We start from the raw sequence: 23,352 nt of genomic DNA on the forward strand, positions 1-23,352 counted from the left end.
ATGGCGTCACGGAACACAATTCCTTTTAAAGATTATTAAAATAACGGGTAATCGTCCAAACGTTTATTACTGATAACACATGCTTAAAATTAGTTTTATGTGTAAAAGACAAATGAGAATAAGGATTAAAATATGTGTTTATTGAAGTGATGTGGGAAAAAAAAGGAAATGTAGGCTATTAAATGAAAATATATGTGTTTATTGGCCTACATACTCTAAAAATGACAAAAAAGAGATCTTTTTCCATTTGTTGGCAACTGTGTGAATTTTTTTTTAAGCAACTTATTTTATATTTTTTTTATTAAGAACTTATAGCACTACAAACTATCATATACGTAATACGTTCATAATTAGGCTACATTTATGCCTTTAGACTTCTACTGTAGATCCAAGATTGTTGAGCTACAGAATGAACGAGTCTTTCTTGTTTTTGTTTTTTTTAGACATGTTGATTCAATAATTAAAAGGACATTTTTCTTACTTTAATTTACATAACGATACAGAAATTAAGACTTCTCGGAGACGTGTTTCAAGCGGGCGCGCGCTGTTTCTATAGTGATGATGACGCATCGGGTCAAATACATTTCGGTTGACACAATTAACTCGCCATCGCCAGATATCATAGTTTATATCATATTGATAACCATTAAACTATTTATCACTAAAAGTAAGACGATAATAAAGAGACTTGTGTGTGCGTTTCACCTGCGCAAGAGGCCCTCAGAGGTGCGCGCGCGCGTGTTTTCCTCAGTATCCCGGCATGCACCGCTTTATTTAGTGTTGTATCTCCGGGAGATGACAGACACAGCCCTCTCTCTCTGCCCCGGCGAGGAGAAACCCCCCCACGCGAAGCTCTCCTCTCAGCAGCCAGCAGACACCAGAACCAAGCCCATCTCTACCCATCAGCCACATACTAATCTCATCCCGTCTTTCTGGTAGGTGTCGGCCGCATCTCTGCGCTTCGCTCCCGGTGTAACGCGCATCTCAGCTGCACCTGCTCGCGCTCGAGCCCGAGCCGCTGACTGAAACAAGCGATGTGTTTCAAAGAATGCCTACTGTAGGCTACTACATTATTCTGAAAACAGTACTGGCACGTATAGTGTAAGTATGGAGCTTAGCGTTGGCACAGATAGCGGTTGTTGTTGTTAGTTGCTGCTTGTTGCGTATTTTCGGACGGATGAGGTCATTAATCGACTCGAATGAGCCGGTGGCTGATTATTGTGACAGTGACTAGACGATGGTGAGGAAGATGGGTGTTATAAAGTGGTATATAGATGTCATTGAACACATTATTGACATTGACACGTTCTGGCTGCTTGTTTTGGATGCTGTATGTAGGATACATCCTGGAGCTGAATGCATTTTAGGATATTTGTGTTTAATTATTTATCATGATTGTCAGCTTACTTGTATTACATATAAAAAAACGAACTGCTTTGATATAACTATCAATTGAATGTTTTATATTTTTATAATATTTTTGTATTAATGCGTCAGCCTTTGTTTTATTAAAATGGTATTGTTAACTGAAAATCTATAGATTTGACTTCGCAGATGCATTGTTTTGAACACGTGCTGTCGTCTCTCCAATGTTCACAGGTTTTTAGTAAAGCGCAACAGACACCGTCTTGTGTATCGCCTTTTGAATGTCTTATGATGTGTAATTTTTTAGGATGGTGGTTTATCTCGATTGTTGCGCTGTCCGCAATGCAGGTGCTGTTTATGACCCTGCTCATCCCCAGCCATTCTCACGTGCATGTGTTGATGTGCACTGGCCAATCAGATGCTGCCATGAAAGTCCCACATTTTATTTAGCACGATTTTTGTACTGTCTTCTTTAAATATGCTCCATATTCAGTTATAAGTGTTTTTATTCAATAATTAAAACAAAAAGCAGTGATCTATAACAATATCTGATATTCAGTTGCTATTAATCTGCTGCTGTTTTTTGTGCAGTGCATAATATGTCATCATGTAGCTTACATCATACAGGAGAATGAAGGCCTAGTGGGTGTGACTCAAGGGCTGGTCCTCTCCAAAGCACTGGATGTTTGTGTGTGCGAAGTGTCTATCGGGACTAGGATATAACAGTGTTTTAGAGTCTCCTCTAACGCTGCAGCTCATTGATTATTAATGCGAGAGGAGAGAGAATTTGGAGGTCAAGAAAAAGAGCTGTTAAGGGAGAGAGTGAGAGACAGTATGGGGAGAAAGAACAACAGAGTTAAGTAGTAGTGTCAGGGGGATTCTTTTGTCTCATGTGGAGCGGGGCGGGGGAGGCCTCACCCTCTGACTGAAGGGACCAACGTCAGTCAGATCAGAACAAATGTCAGCATCAGCGCTCTAAAATGTCTACCAGCCCATAAATGGCCCCTAAAGGAGGGGCGAGGGAGTGAGTAGTGACATATGCCGTGGAATATCACTTCTAAAGTGCTTCCGGTGCCTGTGATTGAACGGTCAATTTACGGTAAGCAGTGAGATACGGGAGACAGATGGTGATGGGGTGCACTCTGATGCTGATGCTTGCTTGATGCCTCATCAGTGAGTTATGATTTATTGTGTTATAACACTCAGAAAAAAATGGTACAAAAGCAGTTACTGGGACAGTACCCTTTGAAAAGGTTCTAATATGTATACTTTTGGTACCTTTGAGGAAAAAATTCTGAGAGTGTTCTATTATCTTTTGAAATATTGTGAATTTATAGACTATAATGTCAAATAGGATGTCTGTTGTGTTAAGGACTTGAATAATGGTCAGAGGCTTTAAAGAAAGGTGTCAATGAAATACAAAAACAATGTAGGCTAATTGGAAAAAAAGTGCTCTTCCTACATTTTTGCAGAGCTCCGAAAAACGTACGGATGCATACCATTCACTGCAGTTTCATGCTGAAATTATCGCTATTGGCAGTGAAACACCAACAACTTTTATTTGCACTCACAAATAAGTCAAATAGAGTAATGGTATGCGTATTTGGCACGCTGTCCAATTAAAGGGCTCAGAGCTCGGTATTTGGCCCGATCCCAGAGTACTTCCCCGTATTCCTGGCTGTGGTAGGAACAGGCCAAGAGTGAGGAGTCGGGGTGGTGGAGGGATGCTGAAAAACTATCGAGGAATGTAAGTGAGTATGTAAGGTGAGTTGACTGTGTGTATAGGCTTCCTCTCATGCTAATAGGATAGATGTGTTAATTGCTTAGATCATGAACGTGCTCCTCCGAACTTTGTTAATGAAAACACAAATTATGATCGCAGATTATCGATTAATAGTAGGGGTGTAACAATATATCGTGTCACGATATATCGCAATGCAAAAAATACAACATGTATCTTGAATAGTGACAATATGAATTGTGTATAGTTCACCCAAAATGAAAATTACTGTGCGTGAAAATTTTTAAGTTTACAGAGTTTTAGCGTCAGTACTACATTAGACTATTATATATAATGTTGAATATAATTTATAATAATGCAATGGGGGAATATTTGTGGGTCCTTATAATGCCAAATGTCTTATGTTACCAATAAAAATGTGGCCTTCATTATTAAATACATATTTATTAAATAAATATTTTAAATACATATAGTCAGTGAAGGAGTGCAAGCATATTTGTCTAAAATAATTCTGTTTGTATTCATGAAATATAAATCATGAATATTTTTTTTCTGGTGTCACCATTGTTCTGTGCATTGGGTTAACAGCACCAAGTCCAAGCCTATTCATTTACACACCCAATGTAATACCAAATTTAGCATTTTAATCAACAGTTAATTTTTTGCTTAGCCTTTTACTATATGTCTTGGAGTATCGCAATAATATCGTATCGTGACTCACGATGAGTTCGTGAGTCACGTATCGTGAGTTCAATATTGTGATATGTATCGAATCGTGACATGAGTGTATCGTTACACCCCTAGTTAATAGCCTTATTTTCACGTGGTTCCTTGCACAATACTATGTTATGACCTCAAGACTTTTACAATACAGTGCAATATTTTTTAAACTAATACATTTGTAAACAAATACATTTTGTCACTTTGCACTTTTCTCCTTGCTCGGTAGCTGACTTGGTACTAAAAAAAATATTGTGCTTGTATATAGTCCTGGCTGTGAAAATAGGAGAGAAAAAAACAACACAATCCACAGATACCCCTTTTCCACCAAAAAATAACTGGTTCAGAACTGGTGCTGGTTCAAAGTTGGTTCAACTTGCGAACCTTCTCAGAACCTGTTTGTTTTTCCACTGACAAGAGAGCCCAGCGAACGACGTTGTTACGTCACTGTGTACGTTGCCATAGCCTACGTCTTAGCTTTCCTAGAAACGCTTGCGCCAACTTCAAGCATAACAATTACAATGGCGGACTACATCGTCTTTCTGCAAATGTTTCTCCTGGCTTTCGAATCCTATATTGGGGTTAGAAGAAGACGTTTAGAACACATTTGTGCTGCTCGTCTGGATTACTATAGTTACTATGGTTACGTTCGAGAAGAAGTTCGACAGTAACCCCGCCCCCAGCCCCCGACGTAAGCATGACGTGGTAAAAGAACGGTTCTAGTCCAGCAAAGAGTTGGTGCCTCTTTGGAACCAATTTTCCTGGCCGAGAACCGGTTCTTTGGCTGTAGAAACACAAAGAACTGGTTCACGAGTAGGCACCGGCTCCGAAACAGCACCAGCACTGCCTTGGTGGAAAAGGGGTATCGATCCGCTGAGCACCAAAACACACTTGTAGCCAATCATCAGTAGGGGGCGGATACACTTAATATTGGAAAAGCTTTCCAGCGCTTGATTAGCCTGGAAACCCAGACCTAAATCTGAAAGATTAATGGTCTGGCATTGACTAATGAAAATCGCCCAGCTCGAGGGGCGGCTACAGGCATGCATTCGAAAATCTCACTGCATGCAACTGGATAACACTACGACCAATCACAACAATAAGCCTGATACCTTAGCTACCAGCAGAGCTAACTGGTAGATTAGACTCTTGCCGTATCCAGTCGGCAAAACAGCAAAAACGCACTTCTTACGAAGGAACAATACGAGCGCCATCTTCTGTTCCTCTTTTAGATAAAAAGCCAAGTCTAACTCGTTCATTGTAGTGGCCAAAGCCGTTTCAAACAACTGGTGTTCATCCATAGCCATCTTGCAATCTTTACTAATGACTTCCACGTCACAGCGCTGTTGTCATCTGTTTAGCTTATATCAGATAACCCGATGTGATTGGTGCAGCTCGGATACAAGGGCATATTTAATGAGCATCATTACTCAATGCCAGAGTAAACTCGCTGAGCAAATTCACCTTGTGCTCTCGCGAGAACTCTGGATTTCCAGGATAGCGCTTGATAGGCGTGAGAGAGCGAGAAGCCACATCATCTCACAGAAGGATGCTCAACTGATGTTATGAAGTGAATTTGGGCTAAAAGCATGTTATTAAGTGTTGTCTTTTGTTGGACAACTTTTACTCCCAAAACACATGAAAGATGTTTGACGCTTGTTGCTTTTTCAAATGCACGTTATAAGTGACTCAAACTCACAGTGCTTTTAGATGGAGCAGCGTTTGCAGAGCCGTACATCAATGACAAGCTGCGCATAAAAAATTATCGCAGCATTTGCGATTTCAAAATCGCGATAAGCCAAATCGTTTTAAGTGCGATTACATGGAAATTGCGATTAATCGTGCAGCCCTAATATATTATATAATATAATCTATATTTGCTCGAATTGTCTGATACACCAGTTGTTAGTGGTTTCCTGTTTCAGTATGTTCATTATTTTAGGGGCGGAGCAATGAAGGGAGGGGTGTGTTTGTTTGTTTGGGTGTCAATTTCAAAAATCAACAGTGTTTCTCAGAAATTGCTTACTGCGCCTTTAACCCTTTAGCGACACTCACTGGACATTTCTCTTCCGAACTGCCGTGATACGTGCAACAACCGATGTAATAAAACGTTGCCAGATTTATGTTCATCTGTTTCAGATAAAACCGAACAAGCGCTTAGTTTAACTCACTGGACATTTCAATTTGAAAGTGCGGCGATACGAGAGCACGTTTTTTTCCAATGAGCCTGGGTTGAACAAAAGTCTGTCCACATGACAAATCTAAGAAGTTCATTTAGAATTTTAGAATTTAGAACATTTTAAAACAAACAAATGGTATGATGTAAAATGAACAAGAAATATGTCAGATTCTGCACTTTTTCTAGGACATTAATCAAAGTGAATTTGAGATGTTGATCATGTGACTCTTTGTGCAGCTAGTCAGATGTTCTTGCTTTCATTGAAGATCAAGATGCTCTTTGGATCTTCTCATAACAGTCTGGAGAACGCGGTCATCAGGTTTTACACAAACGTTTGGAGTTCATGCAACCCGAGTGCTGCTGTCATTCAAGCAAAACCAAATTTTAGGAGCTCATTATATGATGTTGTTATGATGTCATGGCGGGTGCTGGGAAGGTCTCTTATTTCAGGAAGTGCTCATGTCATTTACTTGGTGACACCATCACTTTACATTATTACATTATTATTAGTATTACTCATAGTAGGCATACAAACCACTTCACTTCACTTTTCATTATTCATAAAATATTCATAGTTTTTGCCTTCTCCACGGAGCCTCGTAGTCTATCTCTTTCGGTCTTTAAGTAATGGAGGTCATCTGTCAGAGTCCTTTGTTATGTAGCTGTCGTCTTGAGCATTACTGTACCTTTTTTTAATCTTTTTAAGCACAGCAGGTTTGACCGTGGCAAAGTCATTATGACTGCGTAGCGTCTGTATGCGCTGTGCTGCGAAAAAACAGATGCGCTATTAATGACACCCAACTGTTTGTTATAAGTGGATTGTGTAGGTGTCCACCTACAGTATAACATGGAAGAACTGATGTTAAAAAATTATTCTTCATCAGGTTGTGTACAGTATATGTGGAATTTTACAGTGATTTCTGAAGGATCATGTGACACTGAAGACTGGAGTAATGATGCTGAAAATTCTGCGTTGATATCACAGGAATAAATTACATTTTAAAATATATTTAAATAGAAAAAAAGTTACTTCAAATTGTAATATTATTTGTAATATAATAATATATTATTATATAAAAGACTTTAAAAACCATAGCCTATACCGACCCCAAACTTTTGAAAAGTAGTGTATATATTTCATTATATTTAGTAAAACTTATCATTTCATGGACCACCACTTTTCAAAATGGATGCAAACAACAAAAAAGCGGGCTTACGCTATTAAAGACATCATTAATGATTATTCATTATTATTTTAGTTTTGTCACAAAACTTGGGTTGGACAAATGAAATTCCTCTTTTGTGCGACCGTGTCGAGTTTCTTTGAATTGCATATCAGTGAATTCCTGTAATTCTAATTCAACTTCCTGCGGGGTGCACTGGAGAGAAGACAGCAAGTGAATGAATAAAAGAGTGGGACAGGGTCTACTGGAGTCTTCTCTGCGCCGCACCCACAGCCTTCCATTACTCATTCATGCTCATAGGCTTTTCATGAGTTCCACTGACTAGCAGTCTAACTCCAACATCGTCTTACCCTTTTTTAGCCATACCGTTCTTCAAATATATGCATGTTTTTTTTCCCCCCAGAAACCCACAGTGCTTTTGTTTTCCCTTTCAGTGTTAAAAACGATTCCAGTCTTCCTTTTGTTGTCTGTCTGGTGAAGGGCTGTGGTTAGTCTGTCAGAGTGAGACTGTGTTTAAAGCATCTGCTCCTGTCTTCTGATCAACCACACTACCAGTTTCGGCTGCTCCTTTTTCTCGTTTTCAACTTGATCTCATGAGAAAAACGTGACTATATGCTGTGTAAGTATAAATCACTGCAGCGTCCATATGAAATGTCCACTGTGTGGTGCTAAAAGTGTCTAAAAGTCTGAATAGTGTTTCAATGTGAATGCATTTTGTCCTAACCCCATTCCTGACCAAAATCCTAGATTTTTTAAATGACATTTTTATCACTATTGCATTTGAAGTCGTTATTAGCTTAAAGTCTTTCACTGTAATCTTGTTTTGTGTTTTGGGAGCACTTCTACGCCACTAGTGCTCATTTCACTTGGAAACTGCAGCAGTTTGTTCCCGCAGTAATATTTTTCATATTTTGTAGTCATGTTTTTTCCCCATGAGAGCAGAATAGCAGAATGACTGTATCAATGCGGACCCTCAACATACCCCCGAGGCGCTTTCTCCTATCTTTGTGTTCCTCCTCTCGATTTGTCAGTTTTATTCTGTTGCATTATCAGGATAGAAAGAAGTGCACCCAAAGGGAAGAGTCTGCCAAAATACAATGGAGGCAGTAAGATCTCTGTTAATAATTCATACTAAACACAGGGCTTTAGTACCCTTTTACTAAATCAAAGCCTTTCTTTAGGAGCCATGAATGGGACATCTTCTGGTAGAAGCAAGAAAAAAAATAAATGTGTTAGATTAATAAATTAGCCCAAGTGAGTTTCATTTAGGAAGTACAAACTGGGCCAAAGTGTTTTTAAAAGGGTCACATCATGAGAAATTTAAGTTGATTTGATTTTTGTAATAAGAGACAAACGTTTGATGTACTGTAAATGTGGTTTTGTTTATAGTGATTTTGATTGGATTGAGTTCTGTCATTATTTGATCTGATTTCCTAGTTTGTCACCTAGGTTACCCATTAATTAATCATTCTGTTCAGCTGGTCTTGATTAGTTCCCTTTGTTTGCTCCTTGTATTTAAACCCTGTGTTTCATTCTGGTCCTTGTATATGTTTATATTAAAGTGTAGTTGTCTTGTTCCTTTTTACTTTAAAAGACTTTCTGTGTTCATCCTGAGTTGGGACAGTAATCATATAACTTTTAGAATGCAAAACTTCTGTCTCAGTTTTAAATCTTTTTTTTCATGCAGATATTTTATTTAGACTAAGAAACTCAACATTACAAAGTTACATTTCAGATATGACCAGAGAATTTACATAAAAGTCAAAGTCACAGCAGCGAAATTATTTAAAATAATTAACTTGTTTTTCCACTAAATGACCATGAGGAAAGTCTATTTTAACCTAGTCATTTTCATTTAATTTATATGCAATTTTTTTATTACTCTTATGCCCGCCAAGCATTGTATTGTATTTTTATTTGGTAAAAATAGAATCTAAAAACAGTAATATTGTGAAATATTACAATTTAAAATAAAATGTAATTTTATAACATAATACTTTAGAAATCATGCTACGTTTTTAAAGGATTTTTCAATGAATAGAAAGTTAAAAAGAGCAGCATTTATTTGAATAATTTCTCAATTTTATTTGAAAAATTGTGACATTATAAATGTCTGTACTGTAACTTTTGCAGACTTACTGAATAAAAAAATTGTTTTTACAAAAAAATTTTTTTTTTTAATATTTTAATATTTGAAAAATGCCATACAGAGACTGATGACAGTCAAACTAAGTGTGCAAACCTTAGCACTGTTTTTACAACTCAAGTGTACATGACTCCATTAAAGCATTTTTGTCTTAACACTTCCATAGTCATGAGGCAAGAAAGGATCGCAAAACTAATCAAATAACAATAATGGCCAGATAAGAAGCGCAACGTTGCTTAATTTGAATCACCAGCTATATACCATAAATATTCAATACCACCCAGCCCTACATACACTTTAAGTGGATCAGAAAACTTCAAGGGCAAAAAATAAAACGATGAAATATGTATGATTCTCTTCTGGATGGGAGAGGATCCCTGAGCAGTTTTGGGTCTGTGGAAACCAGCATTCACCCCCTTAAATCAATACTATCTCCCTCGCTTCTCTGCCTCATCTGAGAGGCATTACGTAATGTCAAACCATTATGCTGTCATTAGCTAAATATAGCTCTTTGTCCTCTCAGACAGAGGAACGGTGATTCGGGGAAGGGTTTGTGATATCCGGAGTAAACTTAATTTGATTGCTGTAATGTATTTGTGTGTGACAGTCTCCGTCACTCCATTGCATCAGACATGCATTTGTCTCTGAGTAAACCTCTCATCTGAGTGTAGCTTTAGCCAGCACTGTGGCGTGTGCTGTTTTAAAGAAGTACAGTCACAAATATTTCACTGCTGGTGAATTGTAGGAAGAGTGACTGGGGTGTTATTTTAAAGGTTGCGTTATGTACTCTGAGACTTAAAGAGTAGCAGAGATATTGATGATTATGTGTTAGTTATAAGAGATTTAATTAAAGATGCTGTAAGTGATTTTTTTAATGAATGACACTCATAAAATGTCCCTTTTATAGTACCTGACAGATCTGAATTGGATGTCTTGGAATGTCACACCTGTGTCTATTACAGCCCTGACTCTCTAAACTAAAAATGTGACTGCAGACCACAGTGAAATTCTTTTTAGATACTTTTTTTTCCCCCAGTTGTTTTGTGTGTTCACCAAATAGGAGGTAGCAGAAGTATATCGTTCAAATTAAGCTGTATATTAACTTTATACAGTTGTTGGATTGTCATGCAAGAATTTTTTTTTTTTTTTTTTTTTGCATTTTATTACTTTGGGGTTCACAATAGACCAATATTATACCATTTTTTATTTGTAATAATTTCTTATAATTTAGATTACATATATAATGGAAATCTTTAGCATATATGTATATGTACATATGTGTGTGTGTGTGTGTGTGTGTGTGTGTGTGTGTATATATGTTTTACTATATTTGTGTATATATCAGTATTTTCTATTCTTGTGTTTACAGGTGTCCTGGGCTAGTGTGTGTGCCCATGTGAGTGAGTTTATTTCTACATGTGAGTGTGACCGTGTATCATCATAATGGCCTCGGCGAGTGTGACCTTGGAGAATCAACTGCACAGTGCGCAGAAGAACCTGCTGTTCCTGCAACAAGATCATGCCAACACATTAAAAGGCCTTCACGCTGAGATCCGCCGCCTACAGCAGCACTGCACAGGTACACACACATACACTTACAACATACAAACAAACATACACACACACACATTATTCAATTGTAAAATGACTACAGTAAATAAAGCACTATAATCATTAAAAATGAGGTGTCTAATTTATTTAATGGCTCAAATTCTTCTTATAATTACTTGCTTGTGTAAAATAGTTTTGCTGAGCAATGACAAAATTAGGACGAAGACGGTAGGATGGGATTAGGATGTGACTCGAGCCGGATTTGAACTCGCCCACACACTTGCCTTCATGAAATGTTTCGAAGCCTGTGTATTACATGACAAGCAACTCTAGTATTAGTTTAATGATGTTGACATCTTGAGGTCACTTTGGTGTCATTTTAAACATCTGCATCAAAAACAACCACAAGTCTCTGGCACATATTGCACGTACATCTTATACAGTCCTGCCACCAGGTCACCTCTCCACGCTAATAGAGTAAACAGTGCCACAGGGATTAATATTCAGGCCTGGGAGAATACAGTTAATCTCATAGAGGCTCGATCCTCATTAATGCTGCTTCACACTCCAATCAACATGAAATCCTGGTCCTATTGTGTGTAATTCATTAATGCACAAAAAAAAGCATAATAATAAATAAAAAATAATAATAACAAAACAAATAGAAAGAAAGTCAACATGAAATCCTGGTCCTATTGTGTGCATAAAAAAAAAAAAACAGCAAAGTAAAGCAAAATAGGAAAAGAAAGTCAACGTTAAATCCTGGTCCTTTTGTGTGTGGTTCATTAATGCACAAAACAAAACAGCAAAGCAAAACAAAACAGCAAAATAAAACAAACAAAAACCAACAAAGTACAGCAAAATAACAAAACAAATCAAAGGAAAGTCAACCTAAAATCCTGGTCCTTTTGTGTGTGGTTCATTAATGCACAAAACAAAACAGCAAAGCAAAACAACAAAACAAAACAGCAAAATAAAACCAATAAACAAACAAAAAACAACAAAGTAAAACAAAATAACACAACATATCAAAGGAAAGTCAACCTAAAACCCTGGTCCTTTTGTGTGTGGTTCATTAATGAACAAAAAACAAAATAGAACAAACAGACAAAAAAAACAAAAAAAAAAACAGCTAAGCAAAACAAAACAAAAAAACAAACAAAGCAAAGTTATGCAAAATAAAAAAGGCGTTCTTTTTAACAAAACCAAAAAATAAACAGCAAAGTAAAGCTAAACAACAAAACAAAGCAAATAAAATCAAAACAAAGTCAACATGAAATCCTGGTCCTTTTGTCTGCCGTTCTTTAACGTGCTAAGCAAAACAGCACATTTAAAGCATAGCAAACCAAATCAAAACAGTCAACATGAAATCCAGGTCAATATTCACTCAAAATTCAGACTACAGATTTGAAAGTTTCATGTTGTTTGACTCCCACATGCTCTTTTATCCCTGGTTGACTGTCTTCTGTTTCTCTCACTCTCTTGATCTCCTCCTGTTGCAGGTGATGTCTTGTGTCATGTGATCTTCAGCTGCTGTCATTGACGGTAGTGTGATTCTCTGTGCTGCCAGCCTAACATTTGATCTCTCTCTCCCCCCCTTCTCTCACACTCCTCCTTTTGTCGTCCTGTCCACTCCCTCTGTCCTCTCTTTTGTTTCACAGAACTGACATATGAGCTGACAATGCGAAGCTCAGATCCAGGCGGTAAGATTTCTCACGCACACTTTGTGTGTCTGCATTCACACTCACATGTGGCCAGAACAAAATGCTTATGCAAGGGGGCTATGTGTGTGTCAGGTGTTGCTAGGATGCTGTTAAAGTGCCAAAAATTCACCCGTTAAAAGAAATCTCAGATAGCCTGGTAGATGGACATACAACCGGGAGAAGAAAGGCCGCTCATATTTAGCTTCTTGTTTGTCTGGCAGTCTCTTTATGTATCTTCCACTGTCTTGCTCTCTTTGCAGAAGGTTGTAAATAAGACTTTTTTGTTTTCCGCAAAGAAAGAGAACTGTGTCCCTCAACAGCGCACATATACCACCACAGCCGTGCCTTGCAACCTGGCAACCAGCGACCAACCCAGCAAGCACACACATACACAGACATTTCCCTCTCTCTCCCTTTATATATTACCCTGTATAATCTATGTTCGCCTTTCAGTCGCAACACAAACACACAATGCACTGATGAAACGTTTAGGCAACGTCAACGCAGTTCCCACAGACATGACAAAACACTTCCAATGGTCTTCTGTACATGATAATGACTGACTGACTGTACATTATTATGTTTATTACACACCAACTTAACAAATACATACACAAAGTATTGATATTGATTGCAAAATGGTAAGAAGAAATAAAAGTCCATTATAAAAGAAACAAAGCAACAGCAAAATCACTGTAATTGACCAATCAGAGTCAAGTATTCCAGAGAGCTTTGTAATATTGCTGTGTAATGAATTTGTTTCACATTTGTTTGGCGTCTGTATGGTTGTTTGTGTTCTTGCATGCGGCAGATGTGAGCCAGTTTTGAGTCTAGCACAGGAAATGAGATTATGAATGACTGCGCTAATACAGCACTAATGCAAAAGGCTAATGCATCATCTGCAACCTGCTGACTAGATCCCTACGCTCATGTTCCTAACAATAGACCAACAGCACTGCCATACATCATAACACTTGTTTTTCATGTGCAAAGACGTTCACAAATGACACTAGAGGGTTTGTAAATGAGAATCGCATATTCCTCTCACTTCAAAGATCAAGCATCACCCTTAATCCAGCCATCACATAACAATTGAGATTATTTCTGTTACAGTTTAAACCCAGCTCTTGGTTCATTCTCATTACACTAGCAATCTCTCATACTGAAGCTGTCACTTTGACCTCAGATGACTGTGCTGGAGTGTGTGTGGATATATTATGGTTGTCCAACTGGGTTTGTGTGTGAATTTGAAGGTGACCTCATTAACTTGCGTGGCTCATTAATTGCTAAGTGGTAATGAAGCGGTCAGGGAAAGTGAGAGAAAGAGAGCGTGTCTAAAAAAAAACATGTCTTAAACCAAACGCTTATATGCACTGCTCTTGGTAGATTGGGTCGGTCATTATGGAAATGATCTGTGTCTGTGTTCTTTAACTTGCGCGTCGTTAGTATTTCCACCACTCCCATCAGCGCTTTTTGGGAACTGTGCTTTCACACTAATTTGCCTTGTTTAATAAATCCGTCCCTTTTTTTTTGGTAAATTTGCTTAAGTTTTCTGATTAATTTGATACATTTTGCTGATTTAGATTTTTAGTTACATTTGCTAAATATTTTGTAAAATTTCCTGATTCTATAATTCTTTATTATTTTATTTTTATTTTATTTTGCAGTTACAAATGCTTAGTTTTTGTAATGCAAATACAGAGTACACGAGAGAGAGAAATCCTCCCCTGAGTGCAATTGTTTAGACTGTTGCAAAGCTGAAGGTCAGTAAAGAAGGACACTGCTATTCCCTCAACCTTCATATCCATTAGCAGTGTAATGGGAGATAGGATCTGTGTCTGTGCCTGCCTTGCACACCCCCTCGCCTCTCTCTAAGGTGCCCCGTCTTAGACCCACCCTATTCGCCTGCTAAATACGTCTTTAACATGGCTTTTATAAGACTAAACCAGTGTTCCACAGATTCCAAATGGATAACATGCTGTAAAAGATGCTTCAGAATTATCTGTGCAATTTCAGTGTCTATCCAGCTAAATTTATGGAGAAATCGATGATATCTGTGCTTAGCTAAGCTGAATGAGCTGTTCCCATAATACAACAAATGTTGTTTGTCAAAAGCTGAACATCAGATCTTAAGGGAGTGCTGGGAGAGAGTTCCTGTTCCTGGTTTGATGTTTCATAGCCATTAGTTTCTCAGAGGTAATAAACCAATTAGGTTCCATTTGGTTTATTGATATCTGATTCACAGTTCACTGCTGCCCTCTATAGGCTAATGTAGAATGTTTTTTTTTTTTTTTCAATTTGCAGAAATATCTTGAATGTATTATTTCAGACTTTGTTTTTAACACAATAGCTTTATTCCAAAACATAGTGATCTGCTTCTCTGCCTAGATAGGCAGCTGGCTTCTATGATCATCACTGAACCTCACAAGCGATCAATTTAAAAACACTCAATATAGCTAATAACTCATGCGTCACACAAATAGCGCTGGAGACTAGAGCTATTGATTTGAAATGGAGTTTGACGTTATCATTTTACTAAGCTAACAAGGCTATACTTTAATAAGCATTATACACAGCACACACAAATTTGATTAAATAGTCTTTTTTTAAATATACTGAAACTGTCAATACAATATTTTTTTTTACTGAGGTTATTTTGCAGTGCTTTCTGGGATTGCCTTCAGTGAAGGATAGCCTATTTGTAATTCTGCTAAAAGGAGGTATTTTAGGAGATGCATGGGCATCTCATTGGGTTTTGGAATAGAGCAGGGCTCTTCAACCCTAGTCCCAGAGAGCCAGTGTCCCGCAGACATTAGTACCAATTAGGGCTGCATGATATTGGAAAAAAAATTACATTGCAATATTTTTTTCCCAACGATATATATTGCGATATTGCGAGCCATCAATCCAGGCTAAAGTCAATAATTACCTTTCATGATATTAATAATTTCACTAATAAGCAAGCTTCATTACAAGTGACAAAAAGGCCACTTAATATTTTATTCCAAAATTAGACCATATTTCTGTCAGAATTCGGTGAACGTTCTACGCAATCCAACGTGGCGGCACTCTTAACAGATGTTTGTTGTTCATTAGGCTATAATTCCTCAAAATAAGTAAAAATATATATATATTATTCTAAAAGCTGTCACAAAGAACCAGCAAAAGTAATGATTATGAATATGTAAAATATTACAATGAGACATTTTGTTTATTAGTAAACAAGTGTTTTCTGTAAAGATGAAGTTGACAATACTGACTCGCGATCTTGATCGCACAGGAGAGAAATGCACTTTTTATACGGATTACATGGTTTTATTTTGTTTTGAATGGTTCTGTTTAAAAGTAGAGATTTCTGTAGATAATAGATATTTCGCCTCCGTGTCGTGATTATGTCTGCTATATTTACTTTTTATTTATTAAATCCAGGAAATTGGATAATGAAACACTGATTAAAATTAAGATACAATTAATACAAGACGAAATTCGCTTTAAAGAAAGCCTTTGTGCTTTCTGTTTGAGGTCTCTGTGAAAGTTTTAAAGCAGTCTTTTAGTGCCGCTTTCATAACGGTCGCGTCCGTAATTGAGAACTGTCACGTAACATTGTTTTTTCCTCATAAATGCGAACACGAAAAATAAAATACTTTTTAAAAAAGACAACCATCCACAACTTTATAACACTCCAGCAAAGTACCTCTTTTTGGTCAACATCCTCCTTTTTGTAGACAAAATAGTCCCAAATAGCTGATTTTGACTTCTTTTTTTTTTTTTTTTTTTTATGTGGCGGATCCTCTTCGTCGCCCATTTATGAATGTTGGCTGTTAGCGCGGTGAGCTGCGGCGAGCTGCGGCACAGCGAACCAATCACTGTGTAGGCACGCGGAACGTGTATGTCACCCCAGCAAAAAGCCATACAACAAACTCGTGTTTACTGTGTGCTACCGTTCTCTTAATACACTATGTGTGCTACTACCCTTCACATCGCATGTTCTGGCGATGTGACTATCGCTCATTCGCACATCGCAATGTCAATGTTAAAACAGAATATCGTTCAGCCCTAGTACCAATCCCAATTCAACCCACCTGCCTGTAATTTTCAGATAATTCTAAATACCTTGATTAGCTTGTTTGCTTGTGTTTGGTGCGGGTTAGCGCTAAACTTAGCAGGACACTGGCCATCCAGGACTGGAGTTGAAGAACCTTGGATCAAAGTATATTATATATGTGTATAGCATCCCTTTAAATGTTTGCATGTATCATCTTTCTCTCTCTCTATCAGATGATGGCGAGGCTCGCTGCAGAGAGCTGCACCAGCGCTGTGAGGAGCTGGAGGCTCAGCTGAAGGCTAAAGAGCAGGAGAACACGGAGCTCCTGCGGGATCTGGAGCAGAAGAACGCCATGATCTCAGTGTTGGAGAACACCATCCGTGAGCGAGAGAAGAAGTACCTGGATGAGTTGAAGTTGAAGAGCCATAAGTTGGCTGTGCTGTCCGGAGAGCTGGAGCAGAGAGCCAGCACCATCGCCTACCTCACCTCCCAGCTCCACGCCACCAAAAAACGCCTTCTCGCCGGCGGGACGGCGGGTATAAGCCCGTCCGTCAGTCCCGTCAGCTCTTTCAAACCCAGCCCCCCTCCCGCTCCAGTGCCCGTGCCGTCGGGAAACGACAAGGACATCCGGCAACCCGAGACTCCCCGCAGGCGCATGCGCAAAAGCCTTTCGCAGCCGCTGCACTCTGAATACACAGAGCTGTACCGGTTGGGCGCCACAGACGGCCGTAGGGTGGTACTTAGAGATTCGGTAGATGCCATGCCAGATCCTACACCATTCCTGCAAGCCAGAGAGCCAGCGGCCCCTGCGGAGCCTCAACCGGTGCTGCGGGAACGCCCCTCTGTGATCCCGCCCATCGCTTCTTCAGCCACACCCCCTGCACCTTCAAGCCCCGCCCACACCCCCGTGCCTCCGAGCCCTAGGAATAGTCCAGCGCGGGACGGACCCCATCCCCGTGCTAACGCGCATATAGGAGTGGCGCATCGGATCCACCGCTCACCCTCATCAGGAGGAGGAGCAGCTCGGAAACAGGCGGAGGTGGAGACCCTCGCCGTGGACCAGGTCAATGGAGAACAGGTGGTTCGCAAACGCTCAGGCGCGGACAGAACTGTTTAAGACTGACAACTGCGCACATTTACACATCCTAAAACATAGTATATCAACATAGATGTATTAAGACCAATGCAGTATATGCGGAGCTCCTCATGACTGTGAAAACACACACACACACACACCCATACAGATGCTCAAATCATCAACACATCACTTGTCAATAAACATATCAAACTTAAACACACCCCTTAATACACTACGGACAGATATAGACAACTAACAAACACAGTCACACAGCACAAACTTGGGAAACGCTGAACAACACACAGTGGCGAGGTTTAGGCAAAGACTGTTTTACCGGGAATGTGAGAGAATTTGAAAGATTGAGAGACTACGGATGGCAGCAAGAGCTTCTGTATGTCCTGCTGCTTTTATGCAACACTGTTTAAACGGAAAGACTTTTGTTCATGGTCATTTGAATAACGTCTTTGTCTCACGTCGGTTGAGAAGGAGAACTGTGAGCATGCCAAATGATTGTTTTCCTGTTTTCCTTTCCCATTTGACTTTTAGCCTCTTTTTTTTGCGCGTTCTGTTCTTCTTGTCATCAATGTCCCGCTCTGCTTTACTCAAGGTGCAAACACACACACACGCACACACACACGGCACACACACACTCATATATTGCCAAATGTCGTCATTGCCTGCTGATTTAATGTTCTAATGCATATTCATATCTACTCATATTTATTCATGAGCACTGCAGTAGTACTGGAATCTCCACTCTCCTTCAGCTCTCCTTCCCCTCTCACTCACATATCTACTGGCTAATGTGAACAATCCTGCTGCTCCTTATTAAACTCCTACTGAAATAACCGTCTCAAAGAGGTCACTTCTATTCATAATCTCATTGCTGCAATTACTTTTATTAATAATACTCTACGCATAAAAATTACACACAAAAATTACATTACAGATGTTGTGTAGTAGGGTGAAAAAAGTTGGAGCTGCATTAACATATGTTGGGAAGAAATGCCTCCTGCCTAACTCTAAACACAGAGGGTAAATATTTGTGTGAATATCAAGTGTAAGAAAATGCTGTTTGTTAGGGTTATTTTGCACATGACATGTTTTTGGGATCATGCATTAAATGAATAATTCACCCAAAAATGAAAGTTAATTTATTTTTTACTCAGCCTTATGTAATTCAAAGGATATATAGAATATTTAAAGTGTAATGATCTTTGTTTTATTCATTACTATTTATTATTATTTATATGCAGTTTTAAAGAATGAAGACTTTTATAGCGCTTTTGGTTCTTTTTTTTTTTGGCGTGAAAGCTCCGGTCCTCGTTCATTGTAATTGCACCGGTTGCATGAACGCCAGTTCATTCTTTATTTTTTTTTATTTTTTATAATTTTTTTATCCCCTGAAGAAAGAAAATCATAAAGGTTTGAAATGACGATGAATAAATAATGACAGAATTTTTTGGGGGTGAACTATCCCTTTAAAACTTGACGTTTGCCTTGTTATCCTCACACTTCCTCCCAGTTCTTATTATTGTTATTTGAGGAGAACAGCTTGTGCTTCAGATTCTATGACTCTCAATTCACACAAGTTTATTCTGATCTATTTCACGTTTCAGATTTGGTTTTAGAGAGAGGAAGCTGGTTGAGCGCTAATACACACCTAATGTAACCGCTCCATTCATACTGTATATGTTTCACATGTGAAGTGTAATCACGTCTGTTTATATTACTCTATGATGTACATTTAAAATTCTTGACTGAGAATCAGAAACGAAAAGTCTGATATGGCCAGAGCGAAGAACATGGATTTGAATGTATGTTTTACTTGAATCAAGCTACATTTACACATATTTCCTGCTGAAAAATCCAGGTATGTTTTGCATGCTGGGAAAAGGGGTAGGGATACTTAATGGATCAAATAATGAGGATTAAGTTTGATACTTGCATGTCTCGCCCATTTGAATAGAAGTGAGAAGTGTCCAATCTCCAGTTGATCTGTGCTGATTTTGTCTTGATGTGAGAGAACCAGTTGGAGTCAGAGGACTTTGGTGAATGGAAAAACAAGGCCGCAAACTTAAGGGTTCTTAGATTACTTCTAGCTCAGCATCATCTTCACGTCAGAATTTCTCAGAATCCACCTTTGATCGACGATCTTTTAAAGTGTGAAGATGTCACACCTCCAGGAGGTCAGTGAGCCAAGGGTAACTAGTGCTTTCAGAGGAAAACTTTATGATCCTTTATCTTTGAGCATGGTGTTTTGCACACATAATTTGATTGGGTGTTGATGGAGAAACTTAAAGATTCTTAGAATACTAATATGCTGCACAAGTGTCGACTTGTAATGTAAATGATCATTCAAGAAATTAAAATAGAAACTCTAGATACCTCACATGTTATATACAGTATGTGATCTTGATGAAGTAATTAAGGCTAAAACATGCATTCAAAGAGTTTAGAATAGATTAATACATGCAAAACACTATAAAGAAAATATGCTAGGAAGTTTGGATACATGATTGTGCATATCTCAAGTGTTAAAGGGTTAGTTCACCCAAAAATTAAAATTCTGTCAGTAATTACTCACCCTCATGTTGTTCCAACCGCGTAAGACCTTCGTTCATCTTCGGAACACAAATTAAGATATTTTTGATTAAATCTATCTGAGAGCTTGATCACTGCTCCATAGGCTGCTAGGTGACCGAAACTTGCTGGCCCAGAAAAGTTATTAAAGAGATCGTTAATATAGTCCAAGTGACTACAGTGGCTTAATCTTATCAAGCGACGAGAATACTTTTTTTGCGCAAAAACAAACAAAAATAACGACTTTATTCCACTATTCATTTCCTTCTCTCTGGGCCTCGTAGTGTTTTTGCGCTGCGCGTCTGTGTTGCACGTCAACACGCATCACACACGACAAGCGTCGACCAATTGTGAGCCTACGTGGTGACGTGTAACACAGACGCGCTACGCAAAAACACTACGTAAACCAACTAGAAGCCCAGAGAGAAGGAAATAAATAGTGGAATAAAGTCGTTATTTTTGTTTGTTTTTGCGCACAAAAAGTATTCTCGTCGCTTGATATACTTAAGATTAAGCCACTGTAGTCACTTGGACTATATTAACGATCTCTTTAATAACTTTTCTGGGCCAGCAAGTTTCGGTCACCTAGAAGCCATGAAGGAGTGATCCAACGAAGGTCTTACGCGGTTGGAACAACATGAAGGTGAGTAATTACTGACAGAATTTTCATTTTTGGGTGAACTAACCCTTTAATAAATAGAGGGTATAGGATTAGAATGGACGGGTGCATTTGTCTATTTCAAAGTGAATTTAGTTGTAAACCAGTCTTATCAGAACTCTACCTCATGGTTTGCTTATGGGTGAGGGGTATTGTGGATTATTTGTTAGATATAACAAATAATTTTGTGTCTGATCTGTCACTATACCATGGAAAGTGGGATTGTTGGTGGACCAGCTGGGTCCACCAGCTAGTCTAACACTACACCAGCTCTAACAGCATAAGCCTGGACCAACATGGATTTTACTCACACGAAATGAAAAATGACAAAAAGTCGAGTATTGTAGGAATTATATTTCATTTATTTTAGCAGTACAAAAATAAACATACACACTGATAAACAGATCTAAGAAGGTGTACAAGCGAAAGCAATGAGATCTTATTGGTTTAAGCCAATCAGCTGGTTGGTAAATCTTTAACAAGATTTGCTCTCGACTCGAAACACATTATTGTTAATGTGATTTTACCATAAGCCTCGTTTTATTTTGAATGTTCTCTGACGTAAATGGCAGGAACAAACAAATTAAAACATTGAGAAGGTTGAAAAGGTTCAGTAGAGAACTAAACAATCAATGAACTATTCTCTATAGATAAACTACTGGCTTTTTATCATAGATTTTAAATTGTACAAAATTACATTATTCAAGGAAACTAAATGATGAAAAATCTACATTTTTCTTTAAAAAAATAAACATCAATCTGATGTTTAAATAATGTACAAACTTCTGACTTCAGGCTTGTGCTCATCATAACTCGCTTCCAAGCCAAAACACAGGAAACAATGTAAATGTCGCGGCCTATTTCTCGGGCAGAAATCCTTGATAGTGCTGTTTAATTGCGTTTAGTCCGTGTTTTAACACTGCATGCCACATTTTTATTTAGTTAGACTATTTTTTATTGACAGATGCAAGAAGGTACCCAAGAATGACCCGTGCCAATTGCCAAAAGTGCCCTTTATGACAGAAAGTACCCAAGTAAGAATGACATCACGAGTCCCAATACTGTCACGCAGCTATAAAGGGGTCCGGCACTGGCAGCACCCGTGTAGTAATCCACATCTGTCTCGTTGTGAACTCCTGAATGCCCACCACCATGCCCGTGTCCATACCCGTGCCCGTACCCAGCGCCATAGCCTCCGTGTCCTCCATACCCTCCGTGCCCGTACCCGTATCCGGGTCGAGCCATTGAGCTCAAGCCGTGGCCGACCAGCATCCCCCCCAGAGCTCCAGCGGCAGCCGCTCCGGCTACCCTCCCAGTGCTGTGTCCCGGGGAGCCTCCGGTGTGGACAGGTGGGGCACGGTAATGCCCTCCGCCTGCTCCCCCACCCCAGCCCGCACGACCAGAGCTGCTTCCGCCCCATCCTCCACCTCGACCCCCTCCACGGCCGAAGCCCCCGCCCCGACGCGACTGGACCACCGGGAGCATCACAGTCAGGAGTAACAGGCAGTTCAGCAAAGAGAAGATTTTATAATGGGAAGACATGACGGGGGACACTGTGAAAACAGAAGGTCAGAGGTTGACTACATCCACGTGTACTGTAGACTGCTTACAATGTACTAGATGAGATCATCTGAACGGTGTGTGCATGCACACACTCTTTGAAAGAGTTAAACATAATCCGGAAAACCAATAAGTCTTTTGACTCGTCGGTCACAATGAGATTTGTCCCTCAGTGATTAGTGGACACAGAGGACACAGACAGTGTCATGAGACGGATGCAGACAAAGCCAATAATGCCACGAAGAGAAATTTAGTCTCATTTACTGAAATGTGTAGAGGCTCTTAACGGCAAAAAACAGAATTTTGTCTTGTATTTCAGTAAAAAAAAGTGAGTGTTTTAAGTGGTACAAACCACAAACTGTTTTCAGGTATAACTTTTTTAATATGAATATTAGTAATTTTAGTACCCTATTGGCAAGTCTTTTTAAATTACATTCAAGGATATAATAATGAATATATCAATTATTATAATTATTAATGATTAAGGAAAAATAATGTCCTTAATCAGTATTGTGTGTATATTGACTAGATAAGTTAGAATAAGTCTAGAGTCAGACAATGAAATGAGCAGCACATGATCTTTTCAGAAACTGGGCCACCAGTCCGGCAGCTTTAGAAAGCCAATCTGTTTTCGTTCAGTGTTTGGTTATCTCATGAGAAGAATATTCTCGTTTCCTGCACAAATCACACACGTGCAACAAGACTTTGTTCATTTTCAAAATCTTTTACAATTGAATGATTTTAAAAATGTATAAGGTCACCACTGGAAACCACATCAAACCACTGGAATTCGCATCAAAAGCTAATGTTTTCATTGACATGATATACAAGCATTTGAT

General features: G+C 38.8%; 2 protein-coding genes across 2 annotated transcripts; one reads left to right on the forward strand and one right to left on the reverse strand.

Moving 5' to 3' along the window:
* The first annotated feature begins 707 nt into the window (after window positions 1-707).
* ccdc92 (coiled-coil domain containing 92) lies at window positions 708-18,850 on the forward strand. The gene is made up of 4 exons (XM_081348475.1): window positions 708-935; window positions 10,705-10,914; window positions 12,548-12,589; window positions 16,868-18,850. Exons 2-4 carry the CDS (start codon window positions 10,779-10,781, stop codon window positions 17,749-17,751), a joined length of 1,062 nt encoding a protein of 353 aa, XP_081204601.1. The 5' UTR covers window positions 708-935; window positions 10,705-10,778; the 3' UTR covers window positions 17,752-18,850.
* Window positions 18,851-21,967: 3,117 nt separating this feature from the next.
* prnpa (prion protein a (Kanno blood group)) lies at window positions 21,968-22,495 on the reverse strand (the record flags this gene model as incomplete). The annotated part of the gene is made up of 1 exon (XM_081349526.1): window positions 21,968-22,495. The coding sequence occupies one exon, from the start codon at window positions 22,493-22,495 to the stop codon at window positions 21,968-21,970; it is 528 nt and encodes a 175-aa protein (XP_081205652.1).
* Window positions 22,496-23,352: the final 857 nt, after the last annotated feature.

This window comes from Scardinius erythrophthalmus, assembly GCF_964197995.2.
Source record: "Scardinius erythrophthalmus genome assembly, chromosome: 20".
NCBI classification, from domain to species: Eukaryota; Metazoa; Chordata; class Actinopteri; order Cypriniformes; family Leuciscidae; genus Scardinius; species Scardinius erythrophthalmus.